This window comes from Schistocerca americana, chromosome 9 (genome assembly GCF_021461395.2).
Source record: "Schistocerca americana isolate TAMUIC-IGC-003095 chromosome 9, iqSchAmer2.1, whole genome shotgun sequence".
NCBI lineage: Eukaryota > Metazoa > Arthropoda > Insecta > Orthoptera > Acrididae > Schistocerca > Schistocerca americana.
Window position 1 is genome coordinate 20454957 of NC_060127.1, and position 19962 is coordinate 20474918.

Below are 19962 nucleotides of genomic sequence, written 5' to 3' on the forward strand. Positions count from 1 at the left end.
TGTGCTCATACCTTCATTAACAATCTCCAGTGAGGTACCGTGTCAAATGCTTTTTGGAAATATAGAAATTTGGAATCTGCCTGTTGCCCTTCATCCATAGTTTGCAGTATATTTCATGAGAAAAGGGCAAGCTGAATTTCACATGAGTGATGCTTTCTAAAACCATGTTGATCTGTGGATGTAATTTATTATATTTGAACTGAGAATATGTTCAAGGATTCTTGAGCAAATCATTGTTAGGGTTATTGGTCTGTAATTTTGCAGGTCCATCCTTTTTCCCTTCTTGTACACAGTGGTCACCAACAAGTTTTTCCATTCACTTGGGACTTTGTGCTGGGAAAGAGATTTATGATAAATGCAAGCTAAGTAAGGGGCCAGTGCCATAGTGTACTCTTTGAAAAACTGAATTGGGATTCCATCTGTACCTGCTGACTTGGATGCTTGTTACTATGTCATCCATATGGGAATCTGTTTGATGGTCAAACAACTGTATGTTTGTTTGATTCTCCTGCATGAACAATGTCTTGAATGTGAAATTTAATACTCTGGCTTTTGTTGTGATGTCTTCAACTGCCACACCATACAGGTCAACAAGTGACTGGATGGAAGCCCTAGAGCCAATTAGCGATTTTACATAGGACCATAATTTCCTCGAGTTCTCTGTAAGATCTTTTGCTAAGGTATGACAGTGGTAGTTGTTGTATGCTTCATGCATAGATATTTTCACAGATGGTTACCTCTCTCCTAACGTTTGCTTGTTATCATTTGCGCATTCTCTTTTGAACCAAGGGCTCACAGATTCTGCTTCCTCAGCATTCTCCAAATCTTTTTTTAAACCATGGCGGGTCTTTTTCATTCTTAATCCACTTACTAAGGCAATCAATTCTACAGACCACAATTTACAATGTGGTTAAACTTTGCACATAATTCCTTTATGTCAGTCCTACTGGAAATAAGTGACGTCATTTCACTACCTAAGTGAGATGCTAACAACTACTTATCTGCTCTTTCTAGCAGAAATACTCTCCTAGTCATCTTAACTGATTTATTACATCTACATCTACGTGATTACTCTGCTTTTCACAATAAAGTGCCTGGCAGAGGGTTTAGTGAACCACCTTCAAGCTGTGTCTCTACCGTTCCACTCTCGAACGGCACGTGAGAAAAATGAGCACTTAAATTTTTCTGTGTGAGCCCAGGTTTCTCTTATTTTATTGTGATGATCATTTCTCCCTATGTATGTGGGTGCCAACAGAATGTTTTCGCCATCGGAGGAGAAAACTGTTGATTGAAATTTCGTGAGATCCCGTCACAACAAAAATTGCCTTTGTTTTAATGATTGCCACTCCAATTCACGTATCATGTCTTTGACACTATCTCCTCTATTTCATAATAATACAAAACTAGCTTCCCTTCTTTGTACTTTTTTGATGTCATCCGTCAGTCCCACCTGATGCAGATCCCACACCGCTCAACAATACTCCAGAATAGGGCAGACACGCGTAGTGTAAGCAGTCTCTTTGGTATACATGTTGCACCTTCTAAGTGTTCTGCCAATGAATTGCAGTCTTTGGTTCGCTTTATCCACAATATTATCTATGTGATCGTTCCAATTTAGGTTATTTGTAATTGTAATTCCTAAGTATTTAGTTGAATTTACAGCCCTCAGATTTGTTGGCTTATTACGTAATCAAAATTTACCTGATTTCTTTTAGTACTCTTGTGAATAACTTCACACTTTTCTTTATTCATGGTCAATTGCCACTTTTTGCGCCATACAGATATCTTATCTAAATCATTTTGCAAGTCGTTTTGATCATCTGATGACTTTAAAAGACGGAAAATGACAGCATCAACTGCAAACAATCTAAGATGGCTACTGATATTGTCTCCTATGTCGTTAATATAGATCAGGAACAATAGAGAGCCTATAACACTTCCTTGTGGAACGCTGGATATTACTTCTGTTTTACTCAATGACTTTTCATCTATTACTACGAACTGTGACCTTTCTGACAGGAAACCATGAATCCAGTCGCACAAGTGAGGCGATACTCCATAGGCACGCAGTTTGGTTAGAAGACTCTTGTGAGGAATGGTATTGAAAGCCTTCTGGAAATCTAAAAATATATAATCAATTTGACATCCCCTGTCGATAGCACTTATTGCTTCATGAGTATAAAGAGCTAGTTGTGTTTGACAAGAACGATATTTTCTGAAACCGTGCTGACCATGTGTCAATAAATCGTTTTCCTCAAGGTACTTCATAATGTTCAAATACAGTTTATGTTCTAAAACCCTACTGCAAATTGACATTAGTGATATAGACCTGTAATTCAGCGGATTACTCCTACTTCCCTTTTTGGGTATTGGTGTGATTTGAGCAATTTTCCAATCTTTAGGTACGGATCTTTCTGTGAGCGAATGGTTGTATATAACTGCTAAATATGGAGCTATTTTATCAGCATACTCTGAGAGGAACCTGGCTGGTATACAATCTGGACCGGAGGCCTTGCTTTTATTAAGTGATTTAAGCTGCTTTGTTACACCAAGGATATCTACTTATATGTTTCTCATCTTGGCAGCTATTCTTGATTGGAATTCAGGAATACTTACTTCGTCTTCTTTGGTGAAGGAGTTTCGGAAAACCGTGTTTAATAACTCTTCTTTAATGGCACTGTCATCAGTGACTTCACCATTCTTATCATGCAGTGAAGGTATTGATTGTGTCTTGCCACTGGTGTGCTTTATGTATGACCAGAATCTCTTTGGGTTTTCTGCCAGATTTCGAGACAGAATTTCATTGTGGAAATTATTAAAAGCATCTCGCATTGAAGTATGCGCTATATTTCAAACTTCTGTAAAACTTTTCCAATCTTGGGGATTTTGCATTCTTTTAAATTTGGCATGCTTTCATAACCATAGTTGCAATGACATCATGATTATTAACCCCATTTCTATACCAACATTGCAATGCTTTCAAACCACACCAACACTGTGAAGAGCAGTGAATTGTCTGCTATGCCTACCTGAACTGTGTTCTCATTGCATAGTCCGAACACATATACTGTGGCATATCTATCTACCATTTCACACATGTATCACTGTTGCAATGACATACCATGTTAGAGTGAAAATGTTATAACATGAATAAAGTCAATGTGGTCTAAGAATGGTGTATTTTGGTACTAATCATAATGCCCTGAACCCCATGTTTGTTTTGAGCAGACGCTTGAACTATAACTCATGATTGTCAGCAATGGCAGGTAAAGATACCTGGTACAAGCAGTCATTCTCATTCTGCCAGTAGCCTTGACCAAGAAGATAAAGGAGGAGACAGAGTTTCAAGGCATCCTCTTGCCCTATGGGTGGGAAACTGCCTCTAAAAGGAGGAGGAATCAGAAATGGCCTATGGCATGAGGATGTAGAAGACAATGGAAGCCACTGGCTATCCAGTGGACATATGACCTTAATGAAAAAAGTTTGATGATGATCTCTCCATTGGAAAAAGTTTCCATCCGCCATTCAGATCTTTGGGACAGGACTGCCAAGACGGACGTAACCATGAGAAAAGAATTGAATAACCAGCACAAGGGTAGCATTTTACAAGTTGTAGCATGGAATGACAGAAGTTTGAATGTGGTAGGGAACATAGAAAATCAAGAAAGAAAAATTCAGATGCTTAATCTAGATACAGTGGGGGACCAGTGAATTGAAATGGAAAGAATATAAGAATTTGTGGAGTGTGAATATATGTTAATACCAACAGTAGCAGCAGAAAATGGTATAATGAGAGTAGTACTCTTAGACTGAATAATAACAATGGTCTACTACTATTTTGAATCTGGTGCATTAGATATTGATACCTATGTGATTTTGGTACCTTTAGAAGCGGAGTATAATGTCAGATTTAACAACACCACGTAGAGGAAGCACTGAGCAGAAGACAGGCAGTGGTAAAAGTAGAGAGAGCTATCAGATAAAACACTCCTTCAGATTTAGAAATACACACATATGTTCATACACACACAACTCAGACACACATGACCATTGTCATCTACGGGCACTGAGGCCCAATTTCAGTGAGTAGTGGTTTTGGCTGGTACAGAAGGGGTTGGGGGTGGGGAGGACGGATAGCTGGGTAGGGGTGGCGGATGGTGCTTTAGTGCTACCAGTGGGTGTGTGCAGAGGTGTGGCACAGACAGGGTGAGACGGCTGCTAGGCGCAGCATCGGACAGCTGTGTACGTGTTTGGGGGGAGGGCGGGGGGGGGGGGTGCAAAGGGAGAGAAGGGAGAAGCAGAGAAGGTAAAAGGACTACGCAGGTGCATTTGGGGCATAGAAGGCAAGTGTGAGGCTGGGGTGATAGTGCAGAAGAAGGGAATGAGAGACAGGTGGAGGTAGGAACTCATGAAGGTTAAGCAAAAAGGATATGTTGTAAGGAGCGTTTCTGCTCACAAAATTCAGAAAATCTGGTGGGGTGAATCCAGATGACACAGTCTGCAAAGCAGTTGATGAAGTCAAACATACCATTTTTTTCACACCTTGCTCGGCAACTGGGAGGCCTATCTGTCTCTCTTCCAGGGATTTGGCTGTGCCCATTTGTGTGGGAAGACAGCTTAATTGCAGTCGTGCTCACATAGAATGTACGTAGTGGTTGCATCAAAGTTGGTAGACACTGTGGCAGCTTTCACAGTTAGTCCTTCCTTCAATGGGTAGGAGGTGGCCGTGACAGGACTGTAGTAGGTGGTAGTGGGAAGATGTATTGGATAGATCTTGCATATACATCTGCTGCAGGGATATGGATCGTGGAGCAAAGTGTTGGGAGCAGGGTTGGAATAGAGAGGGACAAGAATATTTCCAGCTTCAAAGGCTGAATACCGTTGGGGGAGAGATGAAATGGACAGTGGGGAGAAAATTTCTTGTTTCAATGTACAAGAGCTGGTCAACATCCTGATGGAGCATATTATTCACTTGCTCTATGCCTTGCTGGTACTGAGTCATGAGGGTGTCAGTTTTTTGTGACTGTTCAGCAGGTATGTGGTGGAGGGTAAGTGACTAGAGAGATATCACATGGGAGATATGATTCTGGACAAAGTATGGAGTGCAATTTCAGTCTGTGAAGGCCTTAGTGAGACCTTCAGCATATTTCGAGAGGGACCACTAGTTACAGCAAATGTGACAACCAGAGGTGGCTAGGATGTATGGAAGAGTCTTCTTGGTGTTGAATAGGTGGCAGTTCCTGATATGAAATCATTGTTAGTGAGTAGCATGTTTGATGTGGATAGAGGTACTGATGGAGCCAACATCAAGGAAGGTTGCTTGTTAGGCTGAAGAGGACTACATAAAGTGACTGGGGAAAAGTGCTGAGTTTCCAAAGGAATGTGGATATGGGCTCCTAATCTGTGATCCAAATCGTGAAAATATAACTGTTGAATATGAACTAGATATTGAGGTGTGGCACAGACTAGAAAGAGTTACTAGAAAGGACTCCTCCAGATGACCCACAAATAAGTTAGTGCCCTGTGGATGCCTGTGGTTGTACTATGGATTTGTTTCTAGTTTATGTCTTCAAAACATGAAGTAGTTGGGGGAGGGGGGGGGGGGGGAGGGGAGGATACAGTTGATCATGGTGACCAGGAAAAAGATTGTAACTTTAGAATCAGTTGGGTGTTGGGAAGGTTATGTTCAGTGGTAGGCAGGCCATTGGCATTGGGGATTTTAGTGTAAAGGGAAGTGCTGTCAACACTGATTAGCAGGGCACTGAGTGCTAAAGGAAAAGGAAATGTGCATAGTTGATGGAGGAAATGGTTGGTGTCTTTTTTCTATAGGACAGGTTACAGGTAATAGGCTGAAGGTGTTGGACCACAAAGGTGGAAATTCTCCCTATGGGGGTGCAGTATCCAGCAAGAATGAGGCATCATGGGTGGTTTGGTCTGTGTGTTTTAGGAAGCATTAAGAAGGCAAGAGTGGTGGAGAGAGAATGGAGATAGAATCACAGAGAGGTTCTGGGATGGACCTAGGGATTTAAGGAGTGACTGGACATTAAACTGGATTTCAAGGATGGGGTCATTGTGGGCAGGCTTGTAGGTGAGCATGTCTGGTAGCTGATGGAGTCTCTCCACCAGGTAATTCCTGCAGCACATAACCCCAGGGGTAAAGCCTTTGGGTGACAGGTAGGATTATAAGGTTGGGTTCAGTCTCCAAGTGTTGGTTTGCTGTTCTTTCTGTGGATGTGAGGTTGGTTTCCTTGTTGAGGGATTTGGGGAAATTGATGAGGCAATGCTGGAGGTTAGTAAGTTTGTGAAAGTTGTCTGGCAGTGTTGCATGAGGAAAGAAAGTGGATCACAGTTAGATCAAGGAATTAACTGAGTAAAATAGGCCTCAATATTGGTTTTGGGTTGAGTATAACTGATAGAGTTCCAGCATGATCTCCAGTAGCTTCTCAAATCCCATTACCCATACCAGAAGCTCTCCACCGAGTCTGTCTTGCATTAATGGCCACTACCAAATTGGGGCCAAAAGACAGTTAGACCACCAGGTTATCAAATGTACAACATAACACATTGTGCTTGACTTCAATGTGTGCTTGACAGCCTGTGCCATTTGGACTCTTCCTACACACACCAAGTTTTCTGAATTGTGCAGATGGTATCTCTTCCTAAAATGTATGCACCATTCTTGTAACATCCCTGGCCCCAACCTTCACTGGTGTCTGTCCCCATTCCAGCCTCACATGTGCCTGCTATCCTATCAGGCATCAGTATCCAAAGATGACAGTGGTCATGTGCGTGTTTTTTACATCTGAAGAAAGACTCTAGTCTGATAGCTTTGCTACTTCAAAATGTGCCTGTCTGCTGGTCAACACCTCCTCTGTGGCATGAGTAGCAATCTGTCCCCTTTGTATTGTTGTTGATCCGTCCTGGATTTCCCATTGTGGGTTAGAATGGATCAATTTGGCCACAGGACAACCTGGGTTCAATTCCTGGTAGCTCTCCAGATTTTTTCTGAGGTAGGGAGATCCGGAATGGTGTTCACTCCGCCTCATGAGGCAAAATGAGAAGCAGTGGCAATGCCATCATCAGGATTCGTCTATTGAAAAAACAGCTGAAGGAATTTGTGACAAGTCCCACAATCATAGATCGCTCCTTGTACTGCCTTGGGGGCAGGAGTTGGCTGGTCAGAACAGGCTTAAGACATAATACTTGAATAGTGTTAATGTTATCTTACATTAAATGAAGTCATTAGTTCTCTGCCTAATATTAAGACTTTTGGAGAGTTTTGCTAAGTCTCTTGACAAAAATGGAATGGCTTTCAATCATTTGAAAGACTTTTTCCTAAGATCAGTGAAGCCTTATTGAGAGAAAATGTGTTTATTGGGCCAAAAATTAGATAATTGTTGATCAATGAGACCTTTGATACTACATCTACATCTACATACGTACTCTCCAAGTTACCATATGGCACATGGCAGTGCCTCTCTTATCTTGTCTGCTTGGTCCTTTCTCAAAATGTACATTATGTATTCTGCAGTCAGCCAGAAATGCTGAATCTCCAAATTTTCTCAATAGTGTTTTGTGAAAACAACATAATCTTCCTTCCAGGGGTTCCCATTTGAGATCATGAAGTGCCTCCATAATACTCGTATGTTGACCAAACCTATCAGAAAGAAATCCAGCAGCATGGCTATGAATTGGTTTTATGTCTTGCGGTTCCCAGTCACTCAAGCAGGATTCAAAAGTGTGTCACATTAGTGTTCTATATTCAGTCTCCTTTACAAATAAGGTGCATTTTCCTAGAATTCTTGCAATAACTTCCCTGCTTCCCACACCACTAATACTGTCCTTGAACATTACAGAATTGTTTCTGCTGCTCATCCACATTAACTTAGCAAGCTGCAATTCTGTTTAAGCCATTCCATATCCTCCTACAGTTACAGCATGATCAGCAAACAGTAGCAGAATGCTCCTCATCCATTCTGTCAGATTATTTACGTGTATCGAGAACAAGATTAGTCCTGCCATGTATCCCTGTGCCACTCATGACAACAGTCTTTTCTGTCATGAACATTTCTTGTCCAGAACAACATACTTAGTTTTGTTACTTAAGAAGTCTTCAAGCCACTCACTCATGACTTTTGAGTTACATGTTTGAATTTTTTTAAAAGCCATTGTTGACTGTTTTTTCAGAAACAGGAGAGAAACTCAAGTTAAAAAAGAAATCTTGCAAAATTTGGGTGGTAATTCAAATTATGGTTATTGTTTTGGTTCCTCTGACCTGGGATTCTGGGTGACTTTCCTGAACTTTGTCCCTTGTCCTAAACTACTCCAGTCCTTTTAATTCACCTCTCTTTCTTACCCTTCAACCCTTGTGCCAGAAGAAGAAAGCTTGCATATCTAAAACCTATTTTTGTATATGTGTTGTCCTGCCTCTGCTTGGTGAGTAGATTTTTTATCTATCCAATTATTTGGTTTTATTAATATTCACCACATATTAGAAAAAATTGATACAATGTTGTTGTTATTCTGATTCTCAGAAATGTGATAAGGTAGAAGGAATCTTGTTACACCTCTTAATTCAACATCCAAAATTTATTTGAATCCGCCCATTTAAAAACTAGGCATAGAAAAAATGTTTCTGAGTGCCCATTTTTCCAGTGTCTCTGACCTCATCCAACTGATCTCATATCAGTGTGGCTTCATGTAATATTAAAATAATAGTTTTGTTTGAATAAGAAGTGAACTGTTTTGTGTATGAATTGTTTATTTGGATTTCTATTTTGTTGCAGTACTGGGCTGCGAAACCTCTTAGTCCATTGGCTTCCTCTGAGTCTACGAGCTTTTCCTGGGCTTTTTGATAAAATCTATTATCCAGAAACACACAGCCTTTCCCTAAGAGGAGCAGTTGGAATGATACGGATTGCTTTAAGAGAGGGAAATGTGAGTATTTATTATCTATATTACTGCCTCATTTTTCGTTTTAGGAAAGATGAGTTTATAAATCTTAAAGTGGGTAAAGAACTTTTTCATTCTGTAAGGTAAGGATCATATATGTAAACAAGTAACAGTATCTACACACTCTTTTAGAATTTCTTGATATGACATAATTACCAAATTGCTGGTTATGCAACTGAGTTAAGTCTTTGATGTGCTGACTACAGGACAACCATACTGTCTCAGTAGTCATTGATTCATTCATTCATTCCATCATTCATCAGAGAACCTTCAGGGATTCAGAAAAAGCAAGGCTTTTCATCAACAAAAGACAAGGAAATCATGGAAACTTCACTTGTGTACCATATTAACAATAAACAGTCAGTGTACTACTGAACACCATTCATGCTAATGTCAACTAAATTTAATCAAGGAAATTAGAATGAAAGTTGTTACTTTGAAAACATCAGCAGCCTCCTCAGTTTTAATGCACAGCTGCTGTTTATCTACTGTTAGTAACTTAATATTTTCAGAATGAAATTTTCACTCTGCAGCAAAGTTTCAACTTAATATTTACTCACTTACAATGATACAAAGGAAGCATTGATATACATCTGTAAATTGCATGTAAATACTGAGTCATAGTTACAATAAGTTACTGCTTATCATGTAGCTTTACAGTGAACATTGCTACTTGCCATGTAGCTAACAAAACTTTTCAATCTCTGAATGTAGATAACGGGGTAAATTGTTGAATGAGTGGTTAATGAGGTATGTTTTTAATTTTCTGTATCCACCTGACTGCCTCAATTCTTCACTTTCAGTATGTCATGTGAGAAAAGTGCAAGTTGGATTTCACATGATCAGTGTTTTCAGAATACATGCTGGTTGGCATGGAGCAGGTCATTCTATTCGAGATACCGCATTGCATTTGTGCTCACAATATGTTCTAAAATTCTAAAACAAATGGATGTCAACAATATTGAATGATAGTTTTGTGGATCACATCTACAGCCTACACATACATCCATGCTCTGTGAACCACTGTGAGGTGTGTGGAAGGGGATGCGTCCCACCGCCACAGCTAATAGGGTTTCCTCCTGCTTCATTCATGTATAGAGTGTGGGAATGATGACTGTTGAAATGCCTCTTTGTGTATTGTAATTAATTTAATCTTGTCTTGTAGTATATCCTACAGTCATCATGTTAAGCCTGTTCTTGACTCTTTGTAGGTAGGTTTTCTCGGGGTAGTTTGCACCTATCGTAAAGTGTCTGCCATTTCAGTATTTTTTTCCCCCAGCATCTCTATGTCTCTTTCCCACAGGTCAAACAAACCAGTGACCATTTTTGCTGTCCTTCTCTGTATAAATTTAATATCCCCTATTAGTCTTATGTGGCACAGGTCCCACACACTCGACCAATGCTCTAGGCAGGTCTCACAAGTGATTTTTAACCAATCTTCTTTGTAGAGCATTTCTCTAGGATTACCAAACGAGAAAGTGCTGGTATGTTGATAGACACAATAAGAAACACACACACAAATATTCAAGCTTTCACAACCCAAGGTTGCTTCATCAGGAAAGAGGGAAGGAGAGGGAAAGACGAAAGGATGTGGGTTTTAAGGGAGGGTAAGGAGTCATTCCAATCCCAGGAGCGGAAAGACTTGCCTTAGGGGGAAAAAGGGACAGGTATACACTCGCAAACACACACATATCCATCCGCACATATACACACATAAGCAGACATTTGTAAAGGCAAAGAGTTTGGCCTTGACTGACATCTCTGCCCAAACTCTTTGCCTTTACATATGTCTGCTTGTGTCTGTATATGTGCGGATGGATATGTGTGTGTGTGTGCGAGTGTATACCTGTCCCTTTTTCCCCCTAAGGCAAGTCTTTCCGCTCCCGGGATTAGAATGACTCCTTACCCTCTCCCTTAAAACCCACATCCTTTCGTCTTTCTCTCTCCTTCCCTCTTTGGGGTTGTGAAAGCTTGAAATTTGTGTTTGTGTTTGTGTTTGTCATAGTCTCTATCAACATACCAACACTTTTGTTTGGTAAGTTACAGCATCAACCCAATCACAAATTTTCCTTTATATACCATATAATCATATTGTTGCTAATAAGCATAGATGTGGTGCGGTACTGCATCTACCTGACCGTCTTGATTGAAAGTTTTCGGTATGTCAGATGAGAAACATGCGAATTGCATTTCACATGATCGATGTTTTTGGAATCCATGCTAGTTGCCATGAAAGAGGTCATTCTGTTCAAGATACATCATTATATTTCAACTCAAAATATGGTCTGAGATTCTACAACAAATGGATGCTAAGAGTATTGTAAGTAAGTTTTGTGGAGCACTTCTGCTATCCCTCTTGTACAGTGTATTTTCTTCAGATTACTTGGCATAGTTTTTTGTTCAAGGGATCTATTGTGGATTATAGTTAAAGGATGGGCTAACACAGCTGTACATTCAGTGTAAAAACTGATAGGGATTCCACTGCTCTGGAGCTTTGTTCAGTTTAATGATTTCAACTGTTTCCCCACACCACAAGTGATCTTTGCTTTCTTCCGACCACTGGGCACAGCTTTTTGCTTGAGGGATCTACATTAGATTATGGTTAAAAGAGGGACTAACTCAGCTGCAAATTCAATACAGTTTGTGAGAGCAATTCCACTGGGCCCAGGAGCTAGCTCACCAAAACAATTACAAGCAGAAGTGAGGATTAAAAGGGCATTTGAGCCACACAGCCACTTGATTCTGTATTTACACAAATTATCCTCAGATTAAAGTCATTTTAATTGCCAAAAAGTGCCCTAGGAACAAACAGGGATCAAAATCTGACAATTCCTTCATTGTTACCAAGCCTCTCAATTATTGAGTAAATTACTCTTGTACAGTACTTGGAAATAACATTTTTCACGCAAAAGTAGTTTGCTCATTTAGATTCTGATGGATATTTTTTCTGGTAGGAGTTGTGAAATTCATGTAATAAGTGGAAGAAAGCAGATGTGTATTAGTGTAATGACATTTCGCGGTTATTTTCTTTTCTTTTGTCCCCAACTTGAGACACTAATGCCTATTTGTTGAATGTATAATGATATGATCAATCTGGATACAAGAAAAATCAGTTATTCATCATTCTTGTGCCTCATCCATCTCTAACAACTTCATCAGTGATGAGAAACTGTTACCTAAATTTGTTTCATTGTTATTTTTCACATTCAGCTACAGCATATCATGCATTTTCAAGAATCCAGTGTCACTCCTGCATGTGAATACTTGTACATCCTTACTTTGCAAATCACCATGCAGGACATCGTAGAGGTTATTTTTTATCTTTATACCTTCATAACTACCCTCTTTCCTGAGTGTGTCACATATTTTGCATGTGAAAATTAGTGTTGGTGAGCCTTCTCATAAGCTTAAATCTCTCTCATTTTACCTTCATAGTCTTTTCAAGAGATGTGTGTAGGAGGATGCAATATATTGTTCAACTCTTCTTGCAATGCATCCTCTTGAAATTTCAACAGTAAACTGCACCATGACGCACAACATTTCTCTTGTAGCATCTGTACAGCATCTGTATGATGCTTACACACTAGCCAAGTGATGAAACATGCTGCTGTTCTTTGTATCTTTTCTCTTTCCTCTATTAATCCTACCTAATAACAGTTCCAAACTGAGAAACAATACTCATGTATTAACTGAACAAGAGTTTTGTAAGCTACCGCATTGGTAGATGGACTACACTTCCTAAGGATTCTTCCAATGAATCTCAGCCTGGCATATTCCTTTCAAACAATTATTTTTATGTGGCTGCCCCACTTGAAATATTCCTGTGTGTATATTGCCAGATATTAAATGGCTACATTTCCAGTGATAGTTTGATAATCATGTAATCAAACAATAAGAGGTTTTTCAAACCTTGCACCTAGTATCAATTCTATGCAGGTCTATCTGCTGTTTACTACGCTTTTATAAAACACAAACTACTCTTTACTCAGCGTCATTATCCAGACAAAGCCTAATGAAGCTTCTGACATTTGTACATACCAAAAACCAAACAGTAGTGCAAATCCACAATCTTTTATTACCTGCCATTTAAAATCTTTTGTGTTCTGAAACTAAATATTGAGAGTGAAGTTTCATGTTAGATAAATTATGGGCAATAATATTCATTGTAATCAAGTTTTTACTAATTCATTGCATAGATAACTGTTATTATCAATAAAAACCAGTTTATGACTGTTAATTTTTACTGGAATTTGTAACAATGATCTATGTCTGTTAATGTAAACCTTAAGGTTTTCAGTCGGGGCAGTCAACAGTAGTTTGCATCTTCATTCTTTGACAGCTTGCTGAAAAACTGAGAAAACACAGTAAAGAATTACATACTTCATTTATAGATGACAAGAAAACTTACAATCACATATGTTGCATGAGGCTGTTCCTCTGTCTAAAAGATTTTGAATGTGACAGAAGCTCATCAACACAGTAAAGATCTGCCTGAGTGAAACACACAGTACGAACGATGATGGGACACTGACTTACAGGTGACTTTGAAATTTGACAAGTCTTAGGCAGTGATATGGCTTATTTCCTATTCTGTTCAGTTTTCTCTTTGGGAAGATCATGCATGAGACTTATAAACAGAACTTTTAAGGGATGCAAATTGAAGGGAAGAATCTGGCTTATGTAGTTTGTGTGGGTGATATCTGTGTAATCAGTAGATCAGAAGAGGAATTGAAACAAATGGGTAAAGAACTGGACATGGCTGCCACAAAATTTAGGCTACTCATGAACAAAGCCAAAACAAATTACCTTGTTATGACTCATTTACAAGGTCAGAACACTGAACAGCTACTGTCACTGCAAGTTGGAGACTAGTTGTACAAGAGAGTTGACAAATTTAAATACCTGAAACTGCTTTTCATGGAGGACTCACCGTACGAAGTAGGGATCATCACTGATCCTTCTACAGCACAACACAGCTGCTTTTGTACAGGTGCCTCTTGATACAGTTCAAAATTCAGCTGTAAAAAACCCTGATCCAACCCACATGGAATATCTGGAAGAAAGACTTTCATGAACTCCTTGTATTTGAGAGCAAAGTGCTGGAGAAGGTCTTTGGTCTGCTGTTGGCTGCAAACATTGGTGAATGGGGGATCAGAGAATATCATGAGCTAAACAAACTGTACCAAGATGCCAGTATAGCAGCAGGAATCATAAGCTGAAAGTGACTGCAGTTGACTGGACATGTGGCTCGAATGGAAGACAACAGGTAGCCATGGAAGCTCCTGGATGTCATCCTCATCGGTAGGAAACTGATGGGAAGAAGAAAGAAAGAGGTCAAGGTATGGCGTCCATGAAGACGTGCAACTGGTTGGATGGTGGGTGGCAGCGATGGATAGAAGACAATGGAGAAGGAAACTTGTGACAGGGAGCAGTCTATTGGGCCCAATTGCATGAAAGTAAAAGTAAAAGTTGTGTAATTTATATCTCAATCTGTTCCAGATCTATGAAGATTTTCCATTTGTGATCAGATCTATGAAACATGATGAATGTTTGTAATCCTACAACAATTCTTTCCATGCTTCCCAAAATGGCATTTGCTGTCCATTCAATCTATAAAGCATCCAGGATCATCTTTATGCTTCACTCTCTGTCACCCCCTGGAGTCACATCCCTGTGGAACACCCAGGTGCAAAACCTGTCTGATACACCCACCCAGTATGTCCTACTCCATTCCCATCTCAGGCTTATGCTATCCCCCCTGTGAAAGCACTCGTGGTATATACCAGCTCTGGTGCAATTTCTTCACAGCATTTTATATGGGCATGACCTCTTACCAGCTTTTCACCGAATGAATGGCCACTGCCAAACTGTGGTCAAGAGGAGAGTTGACTACTTATTTGGCAGAACACATTGCTGAGAACAACTTTGCTCAGTTTCAGTGGCTGCTTCACAATCCATGTCATCTGGATCCTTCTGCCAAACACCAGCTTTTCTGATCTACATAGGTGGGAGTTGTCATTGTAACATATCCTTCATACCAAGCAAGATGGCGCACTGCTAACACACTTGACTCACATTCGGGAGGAGAACAGTTGAAATCCTTGTCCAGTCATCAAGATTTTGATTTGTCATAATTTCCCTAAATTGATCAAGGAGGATACTGCGATGGTTCCTTTGAAATGGGCACAGTCAATTTCCTTCCCCATTCTGAGCTTGTGCTGGACCTCTAATGACCTGGTTGACAGTTCTACTCTTTATTGCTGCTAACACCCTGCCCTCTACCTATCTCCACCCCAACTTCACTCATCATATGCCTGCACCTTTTCCCTGCAATCATCACTCCCTCTGTTCTGCCTCCCCCTCCCAATCCACTCCCCCATGTCAACATCATCATTCACTGCACTAACTCATCAGTGCCCATGTCGCATCCCTACCCTATGCAGCTTCTACATCCCTGCCAGTCATCAGTCAGCTTTCTGCAACTTTCCCTCCTGCTCACCAACTATTTTTTTCCCTTGGCCACTCCATCCAATAGAACCCCTCACTATAGTCAAAAAGCAGAACTGTTGGGCTGATATAATGTATTCAGGCGCCAAAAGGTTGCCGTAAATGTGTGTTACGTATAGCCTGTAGCTTGGTGCAGAATTCCTTAAAAAGGTACAAAGCTCTCAATCTCATTCATGTGTCCTCTGATGACTTAATACCTCTACTATTCATGGAGTTGTTACTTTTATGCTTAAATTATTTGCATTTCATAAGGACTTTCCAAACTACAAACATGATGATGCATTATCTAATTAAATTTTGCACAAAATAATTTATGTATTAACCTACTTTGTTTGGCTCCCACATAGGGTACCCATAGCAAATCTAAAGCTCATGTGAAGTTCAAGTGTTAGACCTGTTTCTCTGGTTTCTAGATGATGCTGGATGACTTGTGGAATGAGCCAACAATTAGTATTGTGGAGGATGCCCTCAACAACAGCAATCCTACCATCCGCTCAGACGCCATCTCGGCAGTCTGCTACGTGGGCCGGCCTCGCAAGAATCCCGTATCTTCAGCACACCTCTTGCTCGAATTGGAGCGGAGGGAGGCAGCTGTAATGTCATTCCTCATCTCAAACTCCTGTTGTGACTGCGGACCTCTCAGGGAAGCAATCCTGGCTGGTGTGGGGACATTGTTGGAAGGCTTGCAGTTAGCTTGTGTTGACAGTGTTAGGAAGAAGAGAGGTTTGTGTACAAAAATTAATATATAAGCTTTCACTATTGTTGAGTTGTTGGAGCAAAACCTCAGTTGCTTGTGTTCAAGCACCATTGTTCATTATACAGAGTGATGAAGAATTCATTCATTCGGACTTCGCAGTGCAGTTCCACTATGAAAATGTCTCTCACAAAATTTCATCCTGCGCATATTTCGGGAAGTAAATGGTCATTAAATATTGGCAGTCTGGCAACACTGTAATCACATCTATGGTAACTATCTCTGTCAGCAAACAGAGTAGTGCTGTGAAGTTGGTGCAGTGGATAGTGCTTTGGGTTAGTGTCCGGGAGGTTGAGGGTTCGATTCTGGATCAAGAGTTATTTGTCTTTATTTGCTAAAAGTAGCCTATGTGATGTGGTATCTGGCATCTTAATCATCATAGAGCGATTACAATGGGTCTTCTACAACATATTTTACATTAGATTAGATTCAGTTTTTGTTCCATAGACCCAAAAATGAGATGATTCTCGTGGGCGTGGAACATGTCAGAGAGTATAACATAAAAACATAAACCATTTGAATATAATACTTACTACCCTGATCATTTGTCAGGAGATTGTCAAAATAGGTGAATACAATGTGGTAAACTGGAACAGCTAATATTTACAGAATTAACATGCTGTCAGAATGAAACATTGTTATGCACTATTAATAAATTTATCATACACAAAATACGAATCTTGACTGTTGTGACCAAGTTCTGTCAGAACTGAAATCTAAAAGATATTTTTACTTAAGCTTGCTTAACAGTTCCTGATAAGATATACATCTATAGAGTAAAACGAGTTGCCTATCAAAAAGTCTTTCAAACTCTATTTAAACCATGCTTTATCTGAAACCAAGTTTTTAATGGTTTGCAGTTACACACTCAAACACAGAAATGGAAGTAGAAATGGTTAGTTTTTAAAAAAGCCGTTTGCATATCATGGATGTGAATTGTTTCATACCACTCCATGTACTAGATTACAAACCTGTTTTCTGCATATCCTCTCTCAATGGTCCCAAAGCTTGTTGCTAGCCCTACTGGTGGTGTAAGACCCTAACTAAATGTAGTGGGTCTGAAAGTGGCAAGAATAATAGTTGGTATTAGTCAATGGGACCATCGGGGGAGGGTATCAACAAAACAAGTTGGAATCTAGTAGATGCAGTAGTGCAGAACAATTCATATCCACAATGTACAAAAGGTTTCTTTAAACGCTGACCAATGAAAATGATTGTATTTCCATTTCTGTGTTCATAGTATGTACCTGCGAATGTTTTGTTGAAGACAAGGCACTACAGCATGACAGAGGCAATTACCATACACATGATTACAGTGTTGGCAGATTGCCAATTTTTAATGTCCATCTATTGCCCGAAATATGCGCAGGACGAAATTTTGTGAGAGACATTTTTGCATTGCCAGTATGTGAGGAATCATGCCACAGAGTGAGAGTGCACAAATTTTTCTTCACCCTATACGTGGTATGAATCAGCCAAGCTTTCCACTGAAGTATGCAGTAGTAACAAATGTCTGCAAATGTGGACGAAATATTTCTTTTTAAAATTCAGTCTTGATCACACCACGTATGTTACAAGAACATAGGTGACCGGTTTCGGTCATATCACATGACCACCTATGTTCTTGTAACATACGTGGTGTGATTTTGAAAAATGTGAATAGTGAGTGTATTAGCTTTAAAATTTGGAAAAGGAAGTGTCAAAAAAAGTCAGTTGTAATTATCAACAGTGTTTGAGATTTTAATGGTGAGAAAACAAAAAATGAATTAAGAGATTGGTATTTCTTTTCTATAGGTGTGGTAATGTTTCTGACTTAAAGTAACATTCAAAATAACTGAAGACTTATGTTGTTGCAGGTGATGCTCACATTTGGAAGTATACTGGAAAGTTTCTGAGTGACTTGCACTCTTTCATCATATTGGGCCTAGCACCAGGTGAAGGGAACTATCAACGAAGAATACTATGCATAAGACTCCTGTCTGCCATTTTCAATGTGTTTGCATCAGATTTTGATGAAAAATCAAGTGAGGTAATGACACATAAACACATCTAAAAATGTGTAAGTTTTCTCTGAACTTTTCCACTTTTCTGAGACAGTCTCACTGCATGTTAAACATAAGAGAGTACAGCAGTATTGATGTTAAATCACCACATCTCCAGCTGCAACACCAATTGAAAATTTGAATAATCTATTACCTTGATAGAAACTTCATCAACAGGATACTATTGACCTATTATTGGAAATTGTGAAATTGAGACATCCACTGTCCACAAGTGCCAAGACTTTACTTGCAACTGATAATGTTGTTCTATATAATCTTTTAAGTTAACTTTTAACAGAAACCAGTATAAGTGGGATCTTTCATATCTTAATAACTGATCATAGAACAATCTTATTGTTTTATTGATTGTCTGCTGAATATTTTGTAGTTTTCACCTGTTGACTATTCAACGTGTATTTCTTGAAAGACTGCTATATCTGATTATAATAACAATATACAGAATAGAAGATAAGCAACTGCTCTCTAATTATAGGCCAGTCTCCCTCCTTCATGTATTCTCAAAAACTTTTTAGAAAATAGTTTCCTACAGAATACTGAATTGGCTTTCTAAGAAGAATCTCTAAACTGCAGGTCACATTTGCATTCCACAGATGCTTCTCTACTGAGAGTGTAGTACATTAAACATTAAATATGGCGTCACAAGGTGCAGTGCTTAGCTGGCTCCTGTTCTTTGCATACATAAATGATTTAATGGAAACATTGTAGGTATTCTCAAAAACTGTTTGCTGATAACACAAGTACACTGATAAAGGGCACAGGCATATCCGTTCTGAACACACCCAGGAGAATAGTCGAACAGGTGTGCAATTGGTTTATAGTTAACAACTTAATCCTTAATTCTACAAAAACTCCTATTATTATTTAATTGTTTAGATAAAAAATCTACTCACCAAGCTGTAGCAGAACACATGGATAAGAGACTATTGTGATAAGCAAGCTTTCGGATGCAGTGGCTCCTTCTTCAGACAGAAAGGCTCAAGGGGAAGGAAGAAGGGTGAAGGGAAAGGACTGGAAAGGTCTAGGAAAAGGGGTAGATTTTGGGAAAGTCACCCAGAACTGCTGGTCAGGGGAGACTTACCATACAAAGTGAGAAGGAAAGACTGATTGCTAGGGACTGTAATGGATGATATTTGAAAACCTGAGAGCTTAAAGTGGAAGGCAGGGTAATCTGCAAGAGAGAGATTACTACTAAAACATCATGCATGAGTTAATAAGAGTGAGAAGCTAAGTGCATTGTACATAACAGAAGTGGGAGGAGGCAGTGAAAAATAGGTGAGAAAGACAATTAAAGATGTAGAAAACTAAAATGGAGTGAAGCAAAGAGTAAATACAGTGAAGAAAGGCTGAGACAGAAGAAATTAATGTAAATTAAGGCCAGGTGGATGGCGAGAACCAGGGACATATTGTAGTGCTAGTCCCCACCTGTGGAATTCTGAGAAACTGATGTCTGGGGGAAGATCCAGATGGTGCTTGTGGTGAAACAGGTGCGGAGGTCAGGAATGTCATGCCTCGGATGCCAAGGCTGTATGGGAGGGAACATTTGACATAGAAAGGATGACAACTGTCAAAATGTAAGTATTGTTGTTTGTAGTTAGGTTTAATGTGGGCAGAAGTGTGTGGCTGGCCTTTGGCGAGCACAAGATTAACATCAAGGAAAGTGGCATGGGATTTGGAATAGGACCATGT

At 39.6% G+C, this 19962-nt stretch overlaps 1 protein-coding gene across 1 annotated transcript in view; it reads left to right on the forward strand.

Moving 5' to 3' along the window:
* LOC124550841 overlaps positions 1-19962 on the forward strand; it is a 382565-nt gene that overhangs the window by 191125 nt on the left and 171478 nt on the right. Inside the window, exons 12-14 of the mRNA XM_047125569.1 lie at positions 8787-8937; positions 15873-16182; positions 18070-18242. Coding sequence (XP_046981525.1) covers positions 8787-8937; positions 15873-16182; positions 18070-18242 — 634 coding nt within the window. The remainder of the gene's footprint in view (positions 1-8786; positions 8938-15872; positions 16183-18069; positions 18243-19962) is intronic.